The sequence below is a fragment of the Gopherus flavomarginatus genome, chromosome 2, assembly GCF_025201925.1.
Source record: "Gopherus flavomarginatus isolate rGopFla2 chromosome 2, rGopFla2.mat.asm, whole genome shotgun sequence".
Lineage (NCBI taxonomy): Eukaryota > Metazoa > Chordata > Testudines > Testudinidae > Gopherus > Gopherus flavomarginatus.
Genome location: NC_066618.1, coordinates 198,963,356 through 198,984,801, shown reverse-complemented (window position 1 = coordinate 198,984,801; position 21,446 = coordinate 198,963,356). Strand labels below are relative to the sequence as shown.

Sequence of the window (21,446 nt, the reverse complement as noted above, 5' to 3'; positions counted from 1 at the left end):
AGTGATCTCTGCAGTGAAGATGAAACCCCAAAAGCTGAGCTAGTGACTCTATCCCCCACTACAACACACAGCAGTGGGGTGTTGGGAAGTGAGTTCACATTTCACACAATCCCCCTGAGCATCAAATAAGTCACAGCACTGTAAGATATTTACATTTAACCAACAGCTCAATTGGGACTGTTTATTCCCCACTCCTCCTTACTGAAAAAGAAGGACTTTCTTTTTACAAGATCATGAGAAGCAAAATCTTTCAGGTACTCTTCCCACCATCCTTGAAACAGTGAGCAAATTTTTTTTCCTTCATACTCCGGAGAAGAAATGCTACATCTCTTTCCACTTAATTTATGCCATTCATATTGTTAAAATAGCACACAGTACAATACGCTTCTTGTTAATCATGAAGGTGGTATAACCTGTACTTTTCTTTCCTAACTTTAATGACCGCATACTACCTAAAAACACCCAACACCTTCATTGCCATTAGGAACTTGTCAGTAACAATATTTTACTTAATGCCAATCTGTCTTGTTTATGGCTACCCTGAAGCACTTTTGGTCAGTTTACATATTATTTTAATATTTGTTTTATAGTACTCAGAGCCCCAGTCAGGGACCAGGACCGCATTGTGCTAAGTAACGTACAAACACAGGACAGAAATACTTTGTTTTCCCCAAAAAGCTTACAATTTAAGTAAATGGGAATTTTGCTAAGGGTTAGCAGTAGATACACATCAGTGTTTAGGATTGTTTTTAATTTAATTTAATTTGTAACTGTTTGATTAACATTAAATAATGTGGATTATGGTCAAGATTTTGCCACTCTTACATGATAGGTCAGGTATCAGTTTTGACGGCATAAATAGGCCCAAAGAGAGTCAAAGGTGTTAACATGACTCTGTCCAATACTTTTAAACAGGAATCAGGGTTTAGTATACAAAGGCCTCAGCCTGCTTAGTGCCATGGCAAACACATGACAAATCCTTTTAACCCTTTAATAAAGATACAGAAAAAGGAGGAAAAACAGTTAAAACCATTGTAATGTAAAGTGTTAACTAAGGTTTTCATTTTAACAACATCCCCTTATTCCCTTTCTCTCCTGTTATGGAGAGATTTTAGAAGGAAACTCTTCTAATAGTTTTAGATGGCATTAAAGATGGTAACTCTATTTTCTGTATGGAAGGAGAGATGAAGTTACTTGAGATGGGATGGAGATGTTATTCATGCTGCTGTTAAATTTCAATCCCAGTTTTTAGAAGACAAAACAAAAACAAACACAGAGGGAAGAGAAGAGACAGTAAATGCAGCTTTTGTCTCTGGTGTTGACCCATTTTCAACCCTACTACTGGAAAGCCAGAAGCACAGCACTCAGTCTTAAGAGCCACTCCAGGGCCTGGGAAACTTGTACCTACATCAGGCTATGTAGAGCATTGTTTTTACCTACTTCTTTTTCTTTATAGACTTCCAGATAAGTTGCAAAATATACAATCTTGGCTAGATAAGCCAGCCTCTTATTAGATAGAAGGAAAAGGTGAGAGATGGGAAAGAAGAAATTAGGTAAGGAAGGAAAAGGACGCATGGAGGTGGGGGAGCAACAAAGTCTCACATCCCAGATGCTGTTTGGGATTTAGCAAGAGCTAGTGGTGTCATCTGGCCACTCTCTCTGACTCACTCTTGTCAGAACATTCCTCAGTATTAGGCTGAGGGAAGTCCAACATTGTTACAGTGTATCTTGGGGTCCAGGAGATTGCAGAAGTGGCAGCCCTGATGGTGAAGCTCAATTTTTCCCCTTGTTTCAGTCAGCAATTGTTGCATTAGCTTCCACCAAAGTTTCTTCCAAAGTCTTCTTTTTGGAGAATCACAAAAGGGAGTGATGGGTGGAATAGGTCATCTTCCCTTTATTTTGTTCATCAGTTAGGCCTATTTTCTAACATACCAATTTTGGTTCATTGACTTCCAGTCCCATATTTGTCTGGTTTATCAGGCATGATCTTAACATAGTCCTTGAATTATATCTGTAGGCCTTTTTGTTCAGACTAATTCAGTCTGTCTACCTTTTTCACCTTTTCCCACCAACATTTATTGTTATGGGGTACTGTGACACTTTATAAATCCACTTTCCCAGAGCTGACTCACGAGCTGGATAGGCCAATTATCACTACAGCCATTCTTTATTCCATTAATAGTCCCATGGAAACCAATAGAACTACATGCAGCATACTACTTAATGTGGGTTATTGGAAGCAGAATCATGTCCTGAGTTAGGAAATGGAAAACCCTAAGAGGACAAACTCTGCCCCAAGTTATATGCATGCAACCTGACTGAAGCCAATGGTGTTGCAAGAGTGTAAATCTGGGCAGAATATTGCCCATAAGACTTCAAAATTGTCCTCAGATACATCCCTGACTCTCTCATTCAAGTTAACTGGGAAGACAGAATTGAACTTATTGTATATTAAGGTATATGTTTAATAGCCTAACTAGTAACCCAAAACACCGCAATCTTGTGAATGTAGCCTCATGGGGTAAGAGTGTGAAACCTCATTGAAGTCAAGGGGGTTGCACCAATGTAACTGTCAGCAGAACCTGGACTCTCATCTCTCACTTCCTGTGTACTCCCACAGTGCAGAGTCAATACTTCAGCATCCATATTTGATTTGATCTTTGGGTTAGTTTTAGAAACTGGGCTAGAAACGAGAAGGTTTAAGTTTTTGAAGTTTTTCTCTTTTGCACCATGCCTGAGAAAAAAACTGTCTTTCCATTTTCTCCAGCTGATGGATGTAATGAATATTTTATTTTCTCCCTTTGCATAACTCAAAAATAGGTGAACAGATTTCATTTAAATTTCTTAAAATGTTCCAAATGTGGAAAATTTCAGCTTGGAAGAAGAGATTTTTTCAGAAAGGTAGGAGTTTCTGAAGAATAACCTCTGTGCAGCCTCAACTACCATACACACACACACACAAACATATGGTTCAGAAATGTACTGCATATCTACATACACATTTATTGTAATACACACATACGCATATTTACTATTTATATTCAAACACACAGAGTCTATGTCTAGATCATGAAATTCGATTTTTTTTTCCCAGAAGAATGTGATGTTATGGCCTAGCTCCTGGGGTTTGGTTGTTTTGCACAGAGTGTAGCTCGAGAGCGTGCATACAAAGATGGCTTAATTTATCCCCAATCCTGGTATAGCTCTGTGAAGTCGAATCAGTCACCCTGCTTGGTATTAGGTCAGCCTAAGAGATCCTCTCACTTATGCTAGCTACAAAATGTCCCTAAAGGGCCAAACATCAGTTGAGGATTAGTCTGGCAAAGGGTATCCCAAACATTCCCTCTTTCTCCTACTATGCTAGTGGGAAGGAGTGAGAGTAGCATGAGTTTTGTCTATTTACCACTAAGTTCTTCAGCGCAGAGACTTTTTCTTACTATGTACATGTACAGTGCTTAACACATGCTTGGTTATGAACTAACATAATAAACATAATAAATAATAGAGTCTCTACACTGTTTTTATGTCATTGGAGGATTGCCTTTACACTGGGCAATCCTTTTTGGGCAGGCTAGTTTGGCTGGAAGGATGGATTTGGCTGGTAGCACTGCACTAGTAAATCTGGTCCAATATTCCACTATCCTTCTCTAAACCCAAACATATTCTGAAACTAGGAAGAATTGAAGAGCCTCCTTTAAGACAGCCAAGCATAATAGGACTTCTAAAAGGCTCAGTGCAATCCTTTTTTAAATTGAGGATAGTGATAAAGGAAGGTGAAAGTGATATTTTTTGATAGGAGTTGGATGAAGGCGATTCCCTTATTGGCAAGAATGTCCAGTGCACTCAGGATTACAGATAGAGGGATGGAGTATTAATAAATAGCTGTCAGATGTGATAGAATGAGCATCTTGTCTGCTGTGCATACAGGGGAATTTTCTCTTATCTATATATCCAGGTTCTGAAAGTCTGCTTTTAGGTTAAAGTGTAGGTGTGGCTATTCAGAAGCAAAGCTCATTGAAGGGGCTGTAGCTGTCTGTAGAAAGTATGTCTGTCATTAATCAGGCTGCAGATCACTGTTAGAGTTAAGGTAGGTGAAGTGAACAGCCAGTAAGTGGGGAAGGAAACACCTATAATATTTATAAGGATAGTTCAGGGAAGAATAATTTTTCAAGTCTCACCTGAACATGCAAACAAACCTTTTTTTCTCCTTTGTTATCCTTTCATTATGCTCCAGTTATTCCAATTTTAAATATACATGTAAATATACATTTAAAGTATGCTGCAGTCACTGACTATCACATTCAGGAATTATTAAGTACTATTGGGGCATGGTAAAAGGGCATTTTAAAAAGAAGTCATATTTTGAAAGAACATAAAATGAGATTGGACCATGGCCAGATGAACTGAACAGCTTAAATGGACAAAACTTAATATTTGATACGGCTGAATACTGAGTGAATACTAACATGTTAAGAGTTTCTGCTACTATTTTCAGTCATATTAGAATCAGTCACTCAGTTCTGTTGGCACAATCAATTTAGACTCACTTTGTATAATACTGTTTCCCTTACTTCAGACACTAGTGTCCAACTGTAATTGTGGGGGGAGGGATAGCTCGGTGGATTGAGCATTGGCCTGTTAAACCCAGGGTTGTGAGTTCAATCCCTGAGGGGACCACTTCAGGATCTGGGGTAAAAATCAGTACTTGATCCTGCTAGTGAAGACAGAGGGCTGGACTTGATGACCTTGCAAGGTCCCTTTCAGTCCCCCTCCATATATAAGATACCGCTGTCATTCCTCTGCAGAGCAATAGCAAATGTTCAGGGTCTTGCAGAACAGCTTCCTACTGTAGGAGAAACCAGTGATGCAGAGTTCATGTATATTCTAAAGCATAAATTTGTTTCACACCACCTGTGTTCCTTAAACAACATGCAGGCAAAGCCTTCCTTCAGATTTCTCTGCCTAGAATTAATACCCAGTTCCCAGGGAGCAACTGTGCCTAAAGAATTGATTCTAATGAGAAATTGAGGCAGAAAGCAAATTCTCCTGCTACTTGCAAACCATCAGGACCACTGCCATAACACAGCCTTACATAACAAAAACTAATACCATCACAGTATGTGTTCCAAAGAGTGAACGTTGCACATTAAGAAATGGAACTTGAAAGGCTTTGTGCCACTTGGTGACCCCTACCATAAAATGTAAGAACATTTTACTTTGCCACTCTTTCATCATTTTACTTTGTCTATGCACACGTGAAATAAATAATAATAATGTGAAACCCTTACTAAACTGAGATCAATAAGGAAGACTCATAGCACAGTGAAATGCCACCTGCCCTGCTAAGGAATTGCCTTTTTTTTTTCCCTTCCTTCTTGGCTCTGAATGAATAGAACAGCTATTTCTCAGTTACTCTCACAGTGGTGACATAGGTCTCCCCTCCTACCCTTGTGGCTTCTCTGTCCCTGATCTTTATGTTGCTGAATGATGTGTGCCAACGAAAGCTGCAAATCTCATCCTCTGTGTGTGGATGATCTCATTATTTCCATGTGCTGCTAAAAGATTCAGACTTTTCATCCCCACATGTTGTGTCTTATAGTTGGCATATCAGATATCTGTTTTAACTTTGAACTCAGACACACAACAATCATCTATGTACATAATCATCTCTGGACAACTGATGTGGTACATGTACTGATGTGGTACATGGCAGAATTTAACCTTTAATGTGTGCTAAGATTTTAACATGTCAGTGATAGTTTAGAGGAAATTGACCAGTTAATACGACATGGAAAGATTTTCAACTGTCCTTCCAGAATACGGTTTAACACCTGATGATGTTTATAATAAAGTGGCTACTCACTAGCTTTTTTTTTAGGGGAGGGGGCAAGGGGAGGGTGCTGAACAATGTTTACAGAACTGTTTCCAGGTTTCATGGAATACAAATCTTAAAAAATGGTTTTCCATGGCTATGATTGAATTTCAAAGCCTTGTAAATGTATACTTGCTCAAATCTTGGTCATAAGTTAATGATCCTATACGCATTACTCTTTGCTTCTTTAGAAGCAATGAATCCTCAATGCCTATTTCTCTGTTTCTAAGGTAACAGAGAAAGATTTTTTTTTCTTTTTTCCAATGAATCAGACCTTGAATATTCAAGACTTCACCAGCCAGGGAAACAAAGCAAAAAGCGGCATAATCTCAAAAGAGGATTCTCTCTATATTTTAGGCACAGACTTGATTTATAGACTACAGAAACACAAACTACCCTTAAGGGCTGCAGTGTGAGAGAACTGTGACAAACACAGTTGCAGGTCAGTAGAGCATCAGGAATTTTTAATCAGAGTCAAATTAAGGAACTACAAAGGCTCACGGCTACAGTCTCATTGCTTCATCATAGGGTACATACAGAATGCAGATGAAGAATGTATTTGATGGGATTATGCACACATTCTAGTCACTGATGGCATTCTGGTAAACCAAATCTTTTTATTTGTGGAACTCTGGCTATCTGGCTACAAGTTATTGCTATCGCCTATATTCGTGTTACTAATCCCTTCCTCCTCAGGACACTTATTACTTACTTCATTGTACTGTACATCAGATGTGAGATGCAGAGCACTAAAGATTATATTTCTAAATACATTAATCATAATTTATAAATAAATAAAAACATATAGTCCTTTCCTCTTATTCTGAGTGCAAGAATTGTTGCTGTTTTTATTCTACAAATTAAACAACAAGAAGTTGCCAAAAATGAATATTATTCAAATTTAAGTTTTTGCATCTTTTATAAACCATAACTTCATGTAAAGTTTCTGAATAATTTCTATGGTTACTAAAACATTAAATCAAAGGATTTAAACCATCATCCCTTACTTAACAGGAGATGCTGTACCTGCTTATTAATATATACACATCATCTAGTGATAAAATAATCATATTGCAGTTCTCCAGTGCCCTTCATCTTAATATCTCGAAGCACTTTGTAAACAGTCAGTGATTAGGCCTCACAGAAACCTCTGTTCAGTTTGATCAGCCTCACCTTAAATAAATGGAAACTGAGGTAGACAGAGGTTAAGAGACTTGCCCAAGGTCATAGAACCATTGAGTGTTAGAACTGATGTCCAGACATTTTGTTTCCCAGTCCTGTAGCCTAACCACTGTCCCACAAACTATCACACATGTGGGCTAGTCTACACTAGAGGGGGAAATTGATCTAAGATATGCAACTTCAGCTATGTGAATAGCGTAGCTGAAGTCGAAGTATCTTAGATCAAGTTACCTACCGTCCTCATGGTGGGGGTTCGACGTCCACAGCTCCCCCTGTCAACTTCGCTACTGCCGTTCGTGTTGGTGGAATTCCGGAGTCGACAGGAGCTCATTCTGGGATTGATATATCACGTCTAGATGAGACGCGATATATCGATCCCCGAGAAATCGATTGCTATCCACTGATACGGCCGGTAGTGAAGACATACCCACAGTATAACATATGAAATAAAAATCTGGTTTGTGATTTTAATAGCTTGTTAAGGAAGTTCTTTCAGTTCTTACTCTGTATGAAGAAAGTGTCATTAACAGTTTATGAGACTTGTATCATTTGACATATTGAAACATAGAGTGCTTAGAGTCTTACGTTCTTGGAAAGATGTGAAGAGCATCTGGAATCGGCTGTTTCGACTGCCTTCGTCTGCCCACATGCGGATTACCCCAAGACCTGTACGCAGCATCACATCATTAGCAACAGTGCTACAAAATTTAGCTTTTAAATCCTCCACTGAGCTACTTCCGTCATAGACAGCCACAAAATTCCTTTTGCATTCATTTGAATTCTGCATTTCATAGTCCAAGAATCGTAAATAGATCTACAAAAGAACAACAAAAAAAGAACCACATAAACCAAAATAGGAGCAAGAACAATTAAACAGCACTTCTTCCTGTGATGAAAAATAGACACTTGAACTGTAATCAGATCACAATCTTTTTGCTATTAGCGGTGACAAAACACAGGCCACTTCTATTGTTTCTGCATTAATACAGTAATGGAGTACTGTTTATTCTTCATCTCATTTTGTTTTGTTCTAAAGTCTAGTCCAGAAAATGTCCAAATGTTTCTTTTCTTCCATATTCTGAGACCCTCGGCTTCCAATTTAAACTCCTAAATGTATCTCTTTTAGGAGAAACAAAGTGTGTCCTCTAATCATCCAGTCTGATGATAGGTCAGAAACTTCTTCCTGTACTGACACAATATTGCTCAATTACTCACCCAACCAGAAGAATAATAATACTTGCAGCTCCCTCCAGAGAGTCAATGTGTGTCATCCTTGTGACATGGCTAAGCTACACTGACTCAGGAAGTGAGAATCTAGAAACCATTCAGAACCCAAACATTAATCTTTTTCATGTTTCCGTAAGCAGTCTGGCCACCATCTCGGTCTTTATCAACAAAGCCCTGATCATTACGTCAACAGGGATGAAACCAACAATGTTTCAGAGAAATTAATCTAAAACCCCACGAGGCTTTAATAAAAAGGGAACATCTTTTTCTGGAATTTTAAGTCATTTTATCAAATGTAACTAAAATAATCATCCTGGCTAAAGAATCCAGGACATTTGTTTATTAATTTTAAGCAAAACTTATTCTCAATTAAATTCTATTTGACCTCCAATAGAGGAAGCCGTATTACTGATTTGAGAGATGTTCCTAATAAATTAAAGCAAAATCAAACATACCAATATTACAGAAAGTAAATCAGAGGTTAGGCAGGCACATGATATACAACAAGACCATACAGAATAACCAGCACACCTTAGGAAAATATTGAAGAAAGGTAGATTACAGCAGAAATAATTAAAAAAATTATACATGTATTTGACTGAATGTATCCCAAAGATGCATCTTTACTTTGAAACAAAACAAAACAAAACAAAAAAACCTCTAGTTGAAGTAGCAATCAGCATTACTTCTCTCTCCAATGAACTGTCTGCACAAAAAAAATCTCGACTTCAAATAGTTCTTCCCATGAAAAGACAGAAGGGGAGGAGCACGATCTCCCTAGTTTTGTGGCTTTGAGAAAGTATATAAGCACAACTCCTCCCAGACAACATGGAGGAATCTAGATGTCTCAGCACTCATGTTTCAAACTCCTATTGCTTAGAATGAATGGACACTATTTAACAGCCTCCCACTTCACAATGTATATTTCTAAATCACCTATTAATTTTTTAGATACAGTATTGGAATCCATGGGTACTTTTTATGCCTGACAGGTAGTCTCTCTTTAGAGAATGCTGTTCTTAATAGGATTTGTGATAATCAAGCCAGAACATGAAAATAGGGTTGCTTGATTTCATTATATTCATCTAGTCCTTATTTTAATAATATTGTACATTCTTTTTTATGTTTCATCGCTGGTTTTAAATATGATTTACAAACATAAATTGAGCATCACAACAATCTTGTGAATGTTAATATTCCCATTTTACAAATGAGGAGACCAGGGCACAGAGCCGGTAAGTGACCAAAGTAACAGTGTATCAGTACCAGAACTACGAGCCAGAAATCCTGACCTCCAATCCCATTCTCTAGCTACTAGCTCAAGCTCTTTCTCAGCGGTAGCACTGGAGTGGTCATACACTGATGAGCATGAATGAGAGGGTTCTGTTACAACCAAATTGCTCTAATGTAATTTTTTTCTCATGAACAGTTTAGCTGGATTTTATAAGAAACCATAGGTTGATCAGACGTAAGTTGTGTTGTTCTATAAAAATGGAACACTTTGCTTTAATCCATAAACCCTTCTGTCAGCAAAATATTATTTCATTGAGTTCTATCTACAGTACTATCCTTTGCATGTAACACACACAGTTAATAGTTGAAGTTGGCAGAAGAATTATTACATTATTCATTTTAGTGTTTTGTCCAACTTTCTTCATTGCATTGACTTCTTTTAAGGTACATTGTCTGGGGACCACCTCCGCTACCACTCATGAGTATATATAATTCATCCCTGGGGCAACTATAGCAATTACTTACCTGGCAAAGTAGCAATTAGGAGACATTTATGTAAAATAAGTGTATTTGTAAAAAATGAATCCATATTTTGCTTTTCTTTCACATCCCTTAATTTCTGTTCTGTTCCTCTCTATTTCCCTGGCTCCCTTCTCCTGCACATGAATGCTGCCCAAACACCTCTTCCTCTTCTCCCTCTGGTCCTCAACTCTTCATTCTCCTCCTACTTCCTCCTTCTCCCCAACTCCCCCAGATGCTCCTCTGTTGCTGACAGCTGGTTTCTCTAGTCCCATAGGGGATTCCAGTCCTCAGAGTAGCTCCTAATTCCTCTCCTCCACTTCTTAAATAGTATTTGCCCCTGATACAGACTACTTTGTATGCAGTAGTCTTTTACAAGCTCCAGGTTTCTCTTTGCTAGGAAGACTCAGCATAACTGTAGGAGGAGCTGGAAACAAACAAAAGCGTCTCCAACAAGCCCCCAGCCAGATCTCTACAGGTCACCAGCAAATGACTGTGAATCCTGGGCAACTATTTTTCTTTTAAAGGGCCAGATTGTGAGTGACTCCTTCTGCCTCCTTGTATGGTTGTGAAGGGCTTCGCAACAGTAGCACCCCATACTCTCTGGGAAGTATATGCCCTTGCCAAAGCAAGATTTTGGAAAAAAAAAAGAGGTTGGTGGAATAGACAGAGTCATGCCACTTCTATACTGATGGCTCACATACCGTAGAGAACAATCTGTTACATTCTACTGAATAGAACAGATTGCTCACCCCCTGTGCGCAAGGAGAAGTACAACATACATTGAAGCACAATCCTCACCAGTGCTCACCCTGCACTGGCGTAGTTCTGCATAACCTTCTGCTCAGATTGGAGATGTAAATGTTTATCTTACTTCCCTATGCTCCTCCACCTTAGATGGGTACTATGGCTACAAGTTATTGTAAAGGAGCTCTGACAGGGAACCCTAGAGTTCCTTCACCTCATCATTGCAATTAATAACTATATTTGTACCCCAACTGCACTCTCCACCAAGAAAGAGCATCTGAAAGTATGGCTGAATCTTTCACACCAACTACTCTCCCATTCCAAAACACCACACAAATATATTATTGTAAAAGCTAAATAATCACAGTGAGGCTAGTGTAGGGGTAACAGCCTTCATTCCCAACAAAATAAATCAGGGGCAATTTTCATCACTTTTACATACTACCATTCTCACAATATGTTGTAACACTCTGTGCAATTTCTTCATCCATTCACTATAGGCATTTGCTTCACATGTTCCTCTTTATTTCTGCAGGCTTCTGTTTTAAAGACGTCCAGTGGCCTACCACACTTTAGCCTTATAAAAAAGTAGCCTGTTTCCAAAAATAGGTTTATATGGCAGCAGACAAGGAACAAAAAGCATGATAATGTGGATTTTCACCTCCCTGGTGTTTGCAAACAAGCCAACAATCTGAACTTCATAAATGAAATATATTTGTTTCCTAGTCCCAATTCTGTTTTCAGTCACAGGACTTCAGCTCTGGCATTACTGGTGTATCTGGGAGCACAGTTTGGCATAGTAAATATAGATTTGTCAGAAATCAACACTGTTGTGTTGGATTCAAATAATTAGCTTAAAACTGTATGTCATCTGTGCAAAAGAGAGAGCAGTTCCAAAAACAAAATGCAGATTTGTACATTAAAGCCAAGGAGGGCCTGATCCTGCGAGTTTCCATGTACTCTCAATGATCATCACAGGAGTTGAGTGCATTCAGAACTTCACATGAGGAAACCAAGGCTTGATCCAAAGTTTATTGAAATCGATCAGCGTCGTTCAGTTGACTACAGTTGGGTTTGGATCAGTGCCACAATGCTTCACAAGATCAAAGATCTAAATTATTCAGTGCATGACTAAAAATTGAATCCCAATTAAAAAGGCTCTGACAACTTGGTATTTGGTCAGCTAAAAAAAAAGAGCTAAAAGTAATCTCTAGTACTAAACCTGCTCCTTCATGCCTCTGCCAGTTTTTGTAGTTTTATGACTATATATTCCTTTATTTCTCTAACCTGATGTGTGAAACACCCAAACAAATAGCGAAAGCCGACTAGCAAACTGAATATGCTGGAAGAAAGAGTAAAACTGACTATGCAGTCTAATTCACAATGCTCATGATCAAAAACCTCAGTCAGTAGCAAGATTTTTACTGAACTTTGGGTTAGGCTTAAAGTGATCCAACTGAAAATTAGAATTTTTTTCTTATTTTTCTAATCTCATTTATTCTGATTTTAAGTGCTATTCATAATGTCAGTACATAAGAAACTTTCACACAAAAGTTAATGGAGTCCTTTAAAATAAATGTAAGGCCTAGTCTAGCCTCCATTCAGGTCTTTGGGAGTTTTGCCACTGATTTCAACGTGGAATAACTAGGTTGCTAATATTTTAAGTAAGCACTTGCACGTGACCATATTTAGCATTATGAGGGCTTTTCTTATTTAACTACACAATATGCTATAAAGTAGAAACATAACCACTGTATCTTCTTTCTCCACATTTATGTCACAAAATTTCAGTGAAACCCTTTTCTTCAAACCACCAATCCCATGTTACATTGGAGAGTGGGGAGAAATGTACCAGCACAATTTTAGAGTATTAGTTTTTGCAGAGCTTTGAGATGTCACTGTAAATGCCAATGCTATTAGCAACAAAAATGAGAAAGCTTCACTGTAGCTGTGGCATATATAATTTATATCCCCTGATCGCATTACAGTTTAAATAATTGTCTTGTCACCTTTAAGTTTGTATTTTTATCATCATAATGAAAAAAGACATGCTGGCTAAATTCTACTATTTTTTATTTAGCTTTGAAAGTAGCAGAAAGCCCTGTCTGAATATACTAAAGGAAAAGAGAGATTGTAAACTATGAATAATATATAACTTCAATAAAAAAGTCAGATTATAATCTCTTCCTTGTGAATCACTTTTGATGAGTTATTTTTTAATCGTTCACCAAAGGTTTGGTGTGACAATGTGATTGATTAGGCAGATTAGGAAAAGCTTCAAACCACTTCCCAGAATAACTTCCTTAATATTTGTGTGCAGAAAATCAGTTCTTTATAAGGCACCAAAACAAAGCACATAATAAAGAAAGGATTTGTTCAACTGCCAAGAATAATGTATGTGAAAGAAAAGCTCCTTTCAGTCTAGATCTGACTTCAAAATCCTGTGTACCTGTCTCTCTGCTGCAGCTAATTTCCCTGGGGCCTAGGTGGGCCTATGCCACCCTCCTGTGCAGCTCCTGGAATAGGAGCATATCAAGGATGAGGAAGGGTGAGTGGCTGGAGCACTTTGCATTCTGGCTATTCTGAACTGTGGAACAGAACAAAAGCATCGGTGCAAAGCTGCTATAAATCAGAGCAGCACTGGGAGCTGCCCTAACTTATTTTGCAGGTTATGCCAGCTCCAGAAGCAGCCCAGAAATAGGGAAGCACAAATGGTTTTTTGATGATACACCTATCAATAATTAATTTCGCAGTATGGTGCAATAATCGTTTTCAGTCTACGCAGAGAATGAGAATCTCATCTATTTAGTGGAAAACCTGTATTTATATCGCAATTATATGAAAATAACCTAATAAATAGGATATAAAGTGGATAGTTGCAATAATCCTGTTCCATCCTTTTGCCACACAACTATTCCACATTTCCTTCAAACTTTCAGTGAATAGAGAAATGCTGCCACCAATCTCTCATCTAATTTTATGTAACTCTCAGGAAACTTTTCATTTTGGGTACTGAATGCCAAATGTTACAACAGATAGGTACATTCTGTTCATTCTGCTCTGTAATAACACACAAAATTATTTCTCTCTCAGCTTTCCAAAGCTGGTGTGCGCACACATACTAGTTTGCAAAGCCTGGAGTCTGAGGCAGTTCTGCTGAGGGGGTAGTGCCCTCACATCACTGATAAAAGACTTCTTTTGAACATCAACTACTATGCTGCCTTTAGAAGACATGTGAAAATAGGTGATGAGCACAAAGTTATTCCACTCTAGAAAAGAGGAGAAATGGTGTGCTATCCATCTGTAATTAATCCAAGTGTTCACTGATGAGTAAGCTACAAAAATAATGTAATGGTGGCTGAAAGATAATACAAAAAAAAAAGTTGTTTCCGGTTAAAGTCTAACTGAAATTTTTATTACTATTTTGTTTCATTTTAACTATTTTGGTTTTTTCCCCTTTTTTAAAATAAAACTAGCTAAATTTCAAAATGAAACATTGGTTTGAAACTAAAAGTCAAGATGTTTCATTTCAAAAACATCAAAATGAAACATCTTGACTTTGAAAAAAAGTAATCAAAACTATTAGCTGAATTCAATCTAAATTTCTGAATATTTTTTATTGATCTCAAACTGGATGAATCAACTATTTATCTGAAAAAAAATTTCTCAGTGCTACTGAGTTGGCTTTGGACAAATGAGACACTATAATAAAACCAAAGAAGGGAGCCATTGGATTAAGGGAAACATCCTTTTCCTATATTCTTTTTGATAAACAATGACAAAAACATTGACAATTATGGAGGAAAAATAAGAATGCGGAGTCTATTCATCAATGGCTCACTCTCAGAAGTATAGGGCTCAGACTAAAGATATATGAATTTACCATGGCTCTGTTTTCAGTAATTTCCAGAACAACAAACAGAAGATGATACTATTGGATTTGGCAATGTTTTTTAAACATTACGTATACTGGACACATGATCTTAGTGTCAACATAATGACACGGTGTAAAATATGGAAAATAAATGGATACATCACCTCACAGTTAAAGAGAGCTCCTGATTCTTTAAAGCTCAGAGGAAAGACATGTTGGAGAAAATTACCCATTATGCTGCCCACATTGTTATTTATAGCAAATGAAGGTTACTGTGACAGTGAGGTGACAAATTACCTTCCAATGCTGAAGGAAAAGAACAGTTTAAAAGTTCAACACTGAAAAATTGCTAAGCAAGACTCATGTGCACAAAGAAATGTACACTATATTCATACTCTTAAATTAAGTGCCAAATCAGTGAGTAGATGCAGGACTGACCTTGGATCGCGGTGGTGCTCGGATGTACCATTTACAGTCAACTGCCTCCGTATCAGAAGCTTTTCCTTCCTTCACAATTTGCATAGATTCCACAATTCCTTCAGGTCCTCCCATCTCAAACTCACAAACTGAATAACAAAATGCCACAAAAATGAAACCTGAACAGCAAGCAAAAAATATTTTCTACAGCAGAAGACGAAGGCCTTTAAGTTTTATGAAATATCTAGCATACCAACCTGGCAATGGTTTCAAAACTCCCAGGTCCTTAAAGTCCGGATCTTAAAAATTTAGAAAGGAGAAAAATCAGTCTCGTTCAATATTTTGGTTATAACATTTACTTGAGTTTCATTAGAATATTACAAGCAATTGTGGGAGAATCTCTCTACACTTATTTCCCAGAAACTTTTAAAGACCACAGCAACAATTGATCATGAAAAACATGTTGCCATTTTACTATTTAGCTTTTTTTAATTTTCCATTATGAAAATCTGCTATGGTCATAATTTTCTTTGTCTCCCTCTCTATTTCTTATCACTGAACACAAGAGATGTTTTCAGGATACACCAGTGGGCAAGAGCACCAGACAGCTATCCCTTTGGTGTTTTGATGCAGCAATCTAATGCAAGTGGTTATCTTTCCAGACATTGCACACCAGATCCCGTTGCCTGCTTCACAAACCCTTGCACAGCATGGTTACCATAGCTAAAGGAACTCTCACTGCAGTTTATGATATCTGAATGATCTGTGACCCCAATTGATAATGCACTAGTTGAGCCACTGTCTTTGCCAAAAATCAGCCCTGTGGCTGTTAATAAATAAACACAAGTTTGCCACGGGATACATTGAGTGAACAAAGTGAATATTGCAGCTTGCTCTTTTAGTGCATACACACACACAACTATCTTTAATCTCTGAGAAACTTTGTACCCTATTTATAGCCAAGTGCATGACTTACGTGAAACGAGATTGGTCACAGCTCTGTGCCCTAGTAGACAAGTATCCACATTATACAAATCAGCATTTCACAAAATTTGGCACAGTCTGAAGACACTGTTCAAGAGAAGCCCAAAACTGAAATGTGAATGGGACTAAAATATTTCAAGAGATCTAATCTTGAGATTAAATTAGTCATTGTTCAGGAATCACAGTGTATCACATCATCATTCTCCTTGACATGCGTATTCCAGCTTCCAATAGACTATCTCTTTAACTTCATGAGAAAGAAAACAAGAAAAAAAAAGGTACTGGTCTTGATATTTTTGTCAAAATTCATAAGATTTGTTCTCCCCAGATTGGTGACAAATACTTATGACACACATTTTGTCACAACTTCTCCTGGACTTTTTAGAATTCTGAGCCACCTTTTGCCCAGACTTCATTGGAATAGTTCAAGATATAAGCCATGGTAGAGTTTGGTCCAGTGAATCTCTATATTCAATAGATTTTATTTTAATTGTCTCAGAATTAGATCACTGTATCAAAAGCTTAAACGCACGAAAAATTTTCTTCAGAAACAAGGAAATGCTGCACAATTTCTGCAATGCCATCTCAACCAGGACTAGTCAATACAAACAGAAGAACAAGAAAGAATGTTCAGTTTATTGGATCAGTTACGATATATTGGCTTTAAAAATTAAATGTGTAAAATCACCTCATGACACCATGTGTCTATACACTTCATTGTGCGTTTATGTTCTTTGCAATGATCTTTTGTTGTTTCAGAATATAGGTCTTAGTTAAATGCCCATAAACTAAAGGGACTGCAGATATATCTGAGCAGATAATCAGCATTTTTAAGAAGACATTTTAAAAAACAATCCTACATTTAATTAAATATACCAGTTAATGAATTTGGATACCAATACCTATAGCTGAAAGCAAGACATTTATATAACTGGAATCTATTTAACTTAACTACAAACTCAAATTAACATCCAAACCACAGAGTCCTACGTACAATGCAGCCATTCAGTTTTCTCTAACAGCTGGTTTTAAATCTTCATGGGCTGGATTTTCAGGTCTGCTGAGGCAATTTTAAGGCCACTTTACTGCTTATGTGATGCACTATGCCAGGAGAAGGGCAGTAGAGAATTCTTCCTGTAACAGTTAACTCTTGAGTGGTAGAGGTGGCGCTGTCATCTCCTGCTCCAGTTGCCCCCTCACAACGTGAGGAGGGAGAGGATCATGATGTAGGTGGGAGAGAGCCTGGAAAAGATGAACTCTGCTGCACAAATCCTTGTAGGCATAAGTTACGGCTGCCCCTATGCACACACATCTTGCTTAAGGGCTGAGAGGCTCTGAATAACGTAGCCACAACAACTTCCCCATGGCGCCTATCTCAGATGGAGTGGAGACTCAGGCCCAAGCAGTTTTATTCATTTTAATCTACAAGTGAGGGGTTATTTGGAATATTCATAATAAGATTTAAATAAGTTGGGGCAGTACAAGTGCCTTATCAACTTCTTATCTTCAGTGAGCAACAGGGAGTGTCTTCATACCAACACATACACCCTCCTTGAGGGTTGCCACAGCTGCTCCCAGAAGGATGGTCATCCTGGTGATATGTTATGTTTGCTAAGGATAGGGGGCAGACCCTTCAAGGCCTCTCTTGCCCCCCCCGTAGAGTCTCTGACAGTTCCATACACTTTTACAGAGGTGGCAAGTGGTGATAGTTTCCTAAGGATAAAGTATTGAATGAAGGAATAGAAAATATACTCTGATGGACTAGGAAACAAAGGTTTCAATCTGTAAGCCCTTGACAGAAGAAGAATTGGAAGAATTCTTGTACTTTGAATAAAGATCTAGTGAAGATTTCCAAGGTGGAAGCAGGGGCAGCTCTAGTATTTTGCCGCCCCAAGCATGGCAAACAGGTTGCCTTCAGCGGCTTGCCTGCGGGAGGTCCCCGGGCCCGCGGATTCAGCGGCACGTCTGCGGGAGGTCCGCCAAAGCCACAGGACCAGCAGACCCTCCGCAGGCAAGCCGCCGAAGGCAATCTGCCTACCGCCCTCACGGTGACCAGCAGAGCGCCCCCTGTGGCACACGCTTGGTGTGCTGGTGCCTGGAGCCGCCCCTGGCTGGAAGAAAAAAATATATATATATTTTTTTCCAAACTGAACTTCTAAACTGGAACAGAATAGCACAAGCCTTAATGTATCAAGATAAAGTGAGACACTTCTGTAGTTTCTTGATGTAAAACTCATTCGACATGCTATTTCACTAGATGACCTTCTCTTGTGTAACTTGTTCTTTCAAGTGGCTTATAGATTTTAAGGTCAGAAAGAACCGTAATGATCATCTAGTCTGATCTGCTGCATAACACAGGCCCAGTAATTTCACCCAGTAAGTCTTGTATCAAGTCCAATCAGAGCCAGAGTACAGGCTCACTTGTTCCAATAGGATTTTAATTAACTCATATGGAAGTTCCTTGGGCTTGATTTTCAGAGATGCTGGAAACCTGTAGCTCCCATTGACATCTACTGGAGATGTGGCTACTCAGGACTTTTGAAAACCTGTTCTTCTGAAGCTTTTCTGTAGCAAAATAATGAGGTTTGATTTTGAGATTAAAGAAAAACTAAGGTGCCCAAGTGCTACTCCACATAGGGTCCATAAAATATAAATATTGGATACACAAATACATAATAAATAAATAAAGCAACAGCCTAGAATGGAAGTTATACATTATAGATGAGGCTGAAATTTGAACCATGTTCAAACAGTTTGTTATCTGAATAACAGATAGCGAGTAGATTTATTGTTTGTTTCTGAAATAACATAACACTAAATGGTTTATTTTAGAGGCTGCTGTTTATGATTTAATAAAACAGATGGTGCTTGTTTTATTATTAGTTCTGCTCAGTCAGAGTAAATCAGAGCAGAACCTTTGTTAAGTTATTTATATACTGAGTGACCAAATCTTCTGATTGGTGATAAACCTCCTGTTGCTTGCAGCTGGAGGAAACAATGGGAAAATCCAGTAGGATCTACAAGGGAGCAAAACAGGATAGAATAGAGGAATCTTTAAGGAAAATTGGAGTGCATCAGAAAGTCTCTGGAGGGAATCTCTAGAAGGGGCAGATGCCTTGCAATCTCTATAAAGATAGTATGGAGAAAAGTATGAAGAATCTCCATGGGAGGGTGCAGGAATGCATTTGAGTCTATAAACGGAAAGTTTTGTCACATATTGGGTTTGCTTTAAAAAAAGAAGATCATATTGAGTATTTACAGGAGCAGCAAAGGTCTCTGAAAGGAATGAGAGGTGTCAAAGCACCTTTAAAGTGGATGGTGTTGGAGCCCGTTTCACAATTAATGGAATTCCTAAAAATCAAATACATACAATACTCACTGGAAAGACTCTGAGGAACAGAAGTACAGCTGCAGCTTCTTAGAAGAGAGTAAAGGAGTGCTTTGAGATGTTTACAATGGGTTGCAGGAGAACAAGAAAGGTGTGAGAGTTCATTGGGATCCATAAAGAAAGGGCGGGGGTTATCTATGGTGTTTGTAAAAAATTGATGACAACTCTTACATAAGAGATGTATGAGAGCACTGCAGATCTCAATAGGAGATGGGAGGAAAACATTAAAGGTGTTTCCACAGGCAGGAGCTTGTCAGGGATCACTATAGTGGGCATGTTAGTTAAGTCTTCAAAAAATTAAATCAACATCATTTTTTCCAGACAGTTTAAGCAAACTGTAGCCTCCACACACAGGCACATCCCATAGCCCATTGAAGGTCACTGCAGCCTGGCCAAGAACTAAACTACCTAGTTAATGTTTTGGTCAGACAACTTATGAAGTAATCCCTGATTCCCTTTTTCTTACTCATAACAAAATACATCTAGGGCCAAATCCCATGCAGTGCTGAGAGTTTTCAACTTCTGCTGACTTCAGTGGATGCCAAGCCCCCACAGCACTTCACAAGAGTGTTATAAATTAGCAACTTCACACAGTTTCAAACTTCACATACTTATACCAAGAAAACATGGACAATTCTGTTATTTACTTATTATTTAAACATATATGTAGCAAATTCTGCAACAAAATGTACAATTACTATACTGTCATAACATGTAAGGAAAACAAACTCTCCAACACATGTTCAAAATAATTCTGCACCAACTCAACATTCTGGAAAAAAAAGTACAAAATATGCCCAGTATAACTTTCCAATGCCTACTGTAGATGTTTCTCCATTGTGCTGAAATAAAACCAAAGTTTCACACAACACACACCACCATGAAGGAGACATCGCTCATGACAACAAGCAGTATAAAACCAGATTCCATGCTGCATACAAATTTGAAAAACAAATATATTTCACATTACAGCACAGATTTCACCGACTTTCCAAATTCAAAAACAAATATTTGGTATATATTCTGGAATTTGTATAAGTGCATGCTTTATGTTAATGTATGATGTATTTGGAGCATGTGTTGGGAGAAAGTAGAAACTATTTTGCAATTGAATTGTGGAATCTATCTTGCTTTTATTTCTACATTCTTTCCAACAAGAAAACACCAGATCTGGCTTCTTAAATGCTTGGAAACTATGAAATGTAAATACAACGAGGGGTAAGCAATGAGCTAGGCCAATGGCTTGGAATTGAAATGGTATGGTCATACATTAGAATGTGTTGCTCAGACATCTTAGGAAATACCTGGTTCAACTCTAGGGACAAGTGTCCTTCACTCCCATTGACTTCAGTGTGAACAGTTTGATTCTGTTCAGGTAGTGACTAATGCCCTTCTGATAATCAGGGTATGGGAGACAGTTTCCTACCTATCTGATGTGGTTGGGGAGAAGGGTGGTAAAACACAGATGAATGGTCTGGTTAATATGAAATGAGAAGTTACTTTAGGTAGAAACTCAGGGTATGGTCATAATGAGACCTTTTCCTTGAAGAACATTGTAAAGCCCCTGGTTGTCCAATCTTCTAGGCTGAAGTGATGGCTATGAAGAAAGCTGTTTTCATAAACAGATGTAGCAATTCACACACATCTAATGGCTCGAATGGATGTTTCATAAGGCAACTAAGAATAAGATTCAAATCCCATATTGGAATAGGTTCTCTAATCTGTGGGAAAAGATTATCAATCCTCAGGGGAATATTTATATTGGCAAAAATGGAAAAGCCTTCAACAAGAGCAGGAAAGCCACCAAGTGAACCTGATAACAGACCTGATTCTTTATTTTTATTTAATTTCAGCAGATAGTTTATGATGGTGGGAAGAGAAGAATGAATAGGATAAATTTGTCAACTGGTACTCCAAAGTTAATATCTCATTCATTTTGGAAGATGATATGGTCTCAGTCACTTTGTTGTTTACCACCATCTCTTGCACCTCTATTGAACAGG

The 21,446-nt window shown here is 38.1% G+C and overlaps 1 protein-coding gene across 11 annotated transcripts in view; it reads right to left on the bottom strand.

The window, feature by feature from the left end:
• NETO1 (neuropilin and tolloid like 1) overlaps positions 1-21,446 on the bottom strand; it is an 85,480-nt gene that overhangs the window by 14,660 nt on the left and 49,374 nt on the right. For 9 of the 11 annotated variants that reach the window (XR_007772779.1, XR_007772780.1, XM_050941818.1 and 6 more), the window contains 3 exons: positions 15,329-15,370; positions 15,093-15,220; positions 7,640-7,868 (listed from right to left, as the gene is read on the bottom strand). Coding sequence is in view for 9 of the 11 variants with exons in the window: in XM_050941818.1 (XP_050797775.1) it covers positions 7,640-7,868; positions 15,093-15,220; positions 15,329-15,370 (399 nt within the window). In the remaining 2 variants the exon portion in view is untranslated. Of the gene's footprint in view, positions 1-7,639; positions 7,869-15,092; positions 15,221-15,328; positions 15,371-21,446 lie in introns of those variants that run through there. The other 2 variants (XM_050941822.1, XM_050941826.1) reach the window with 2 other exon arrangements.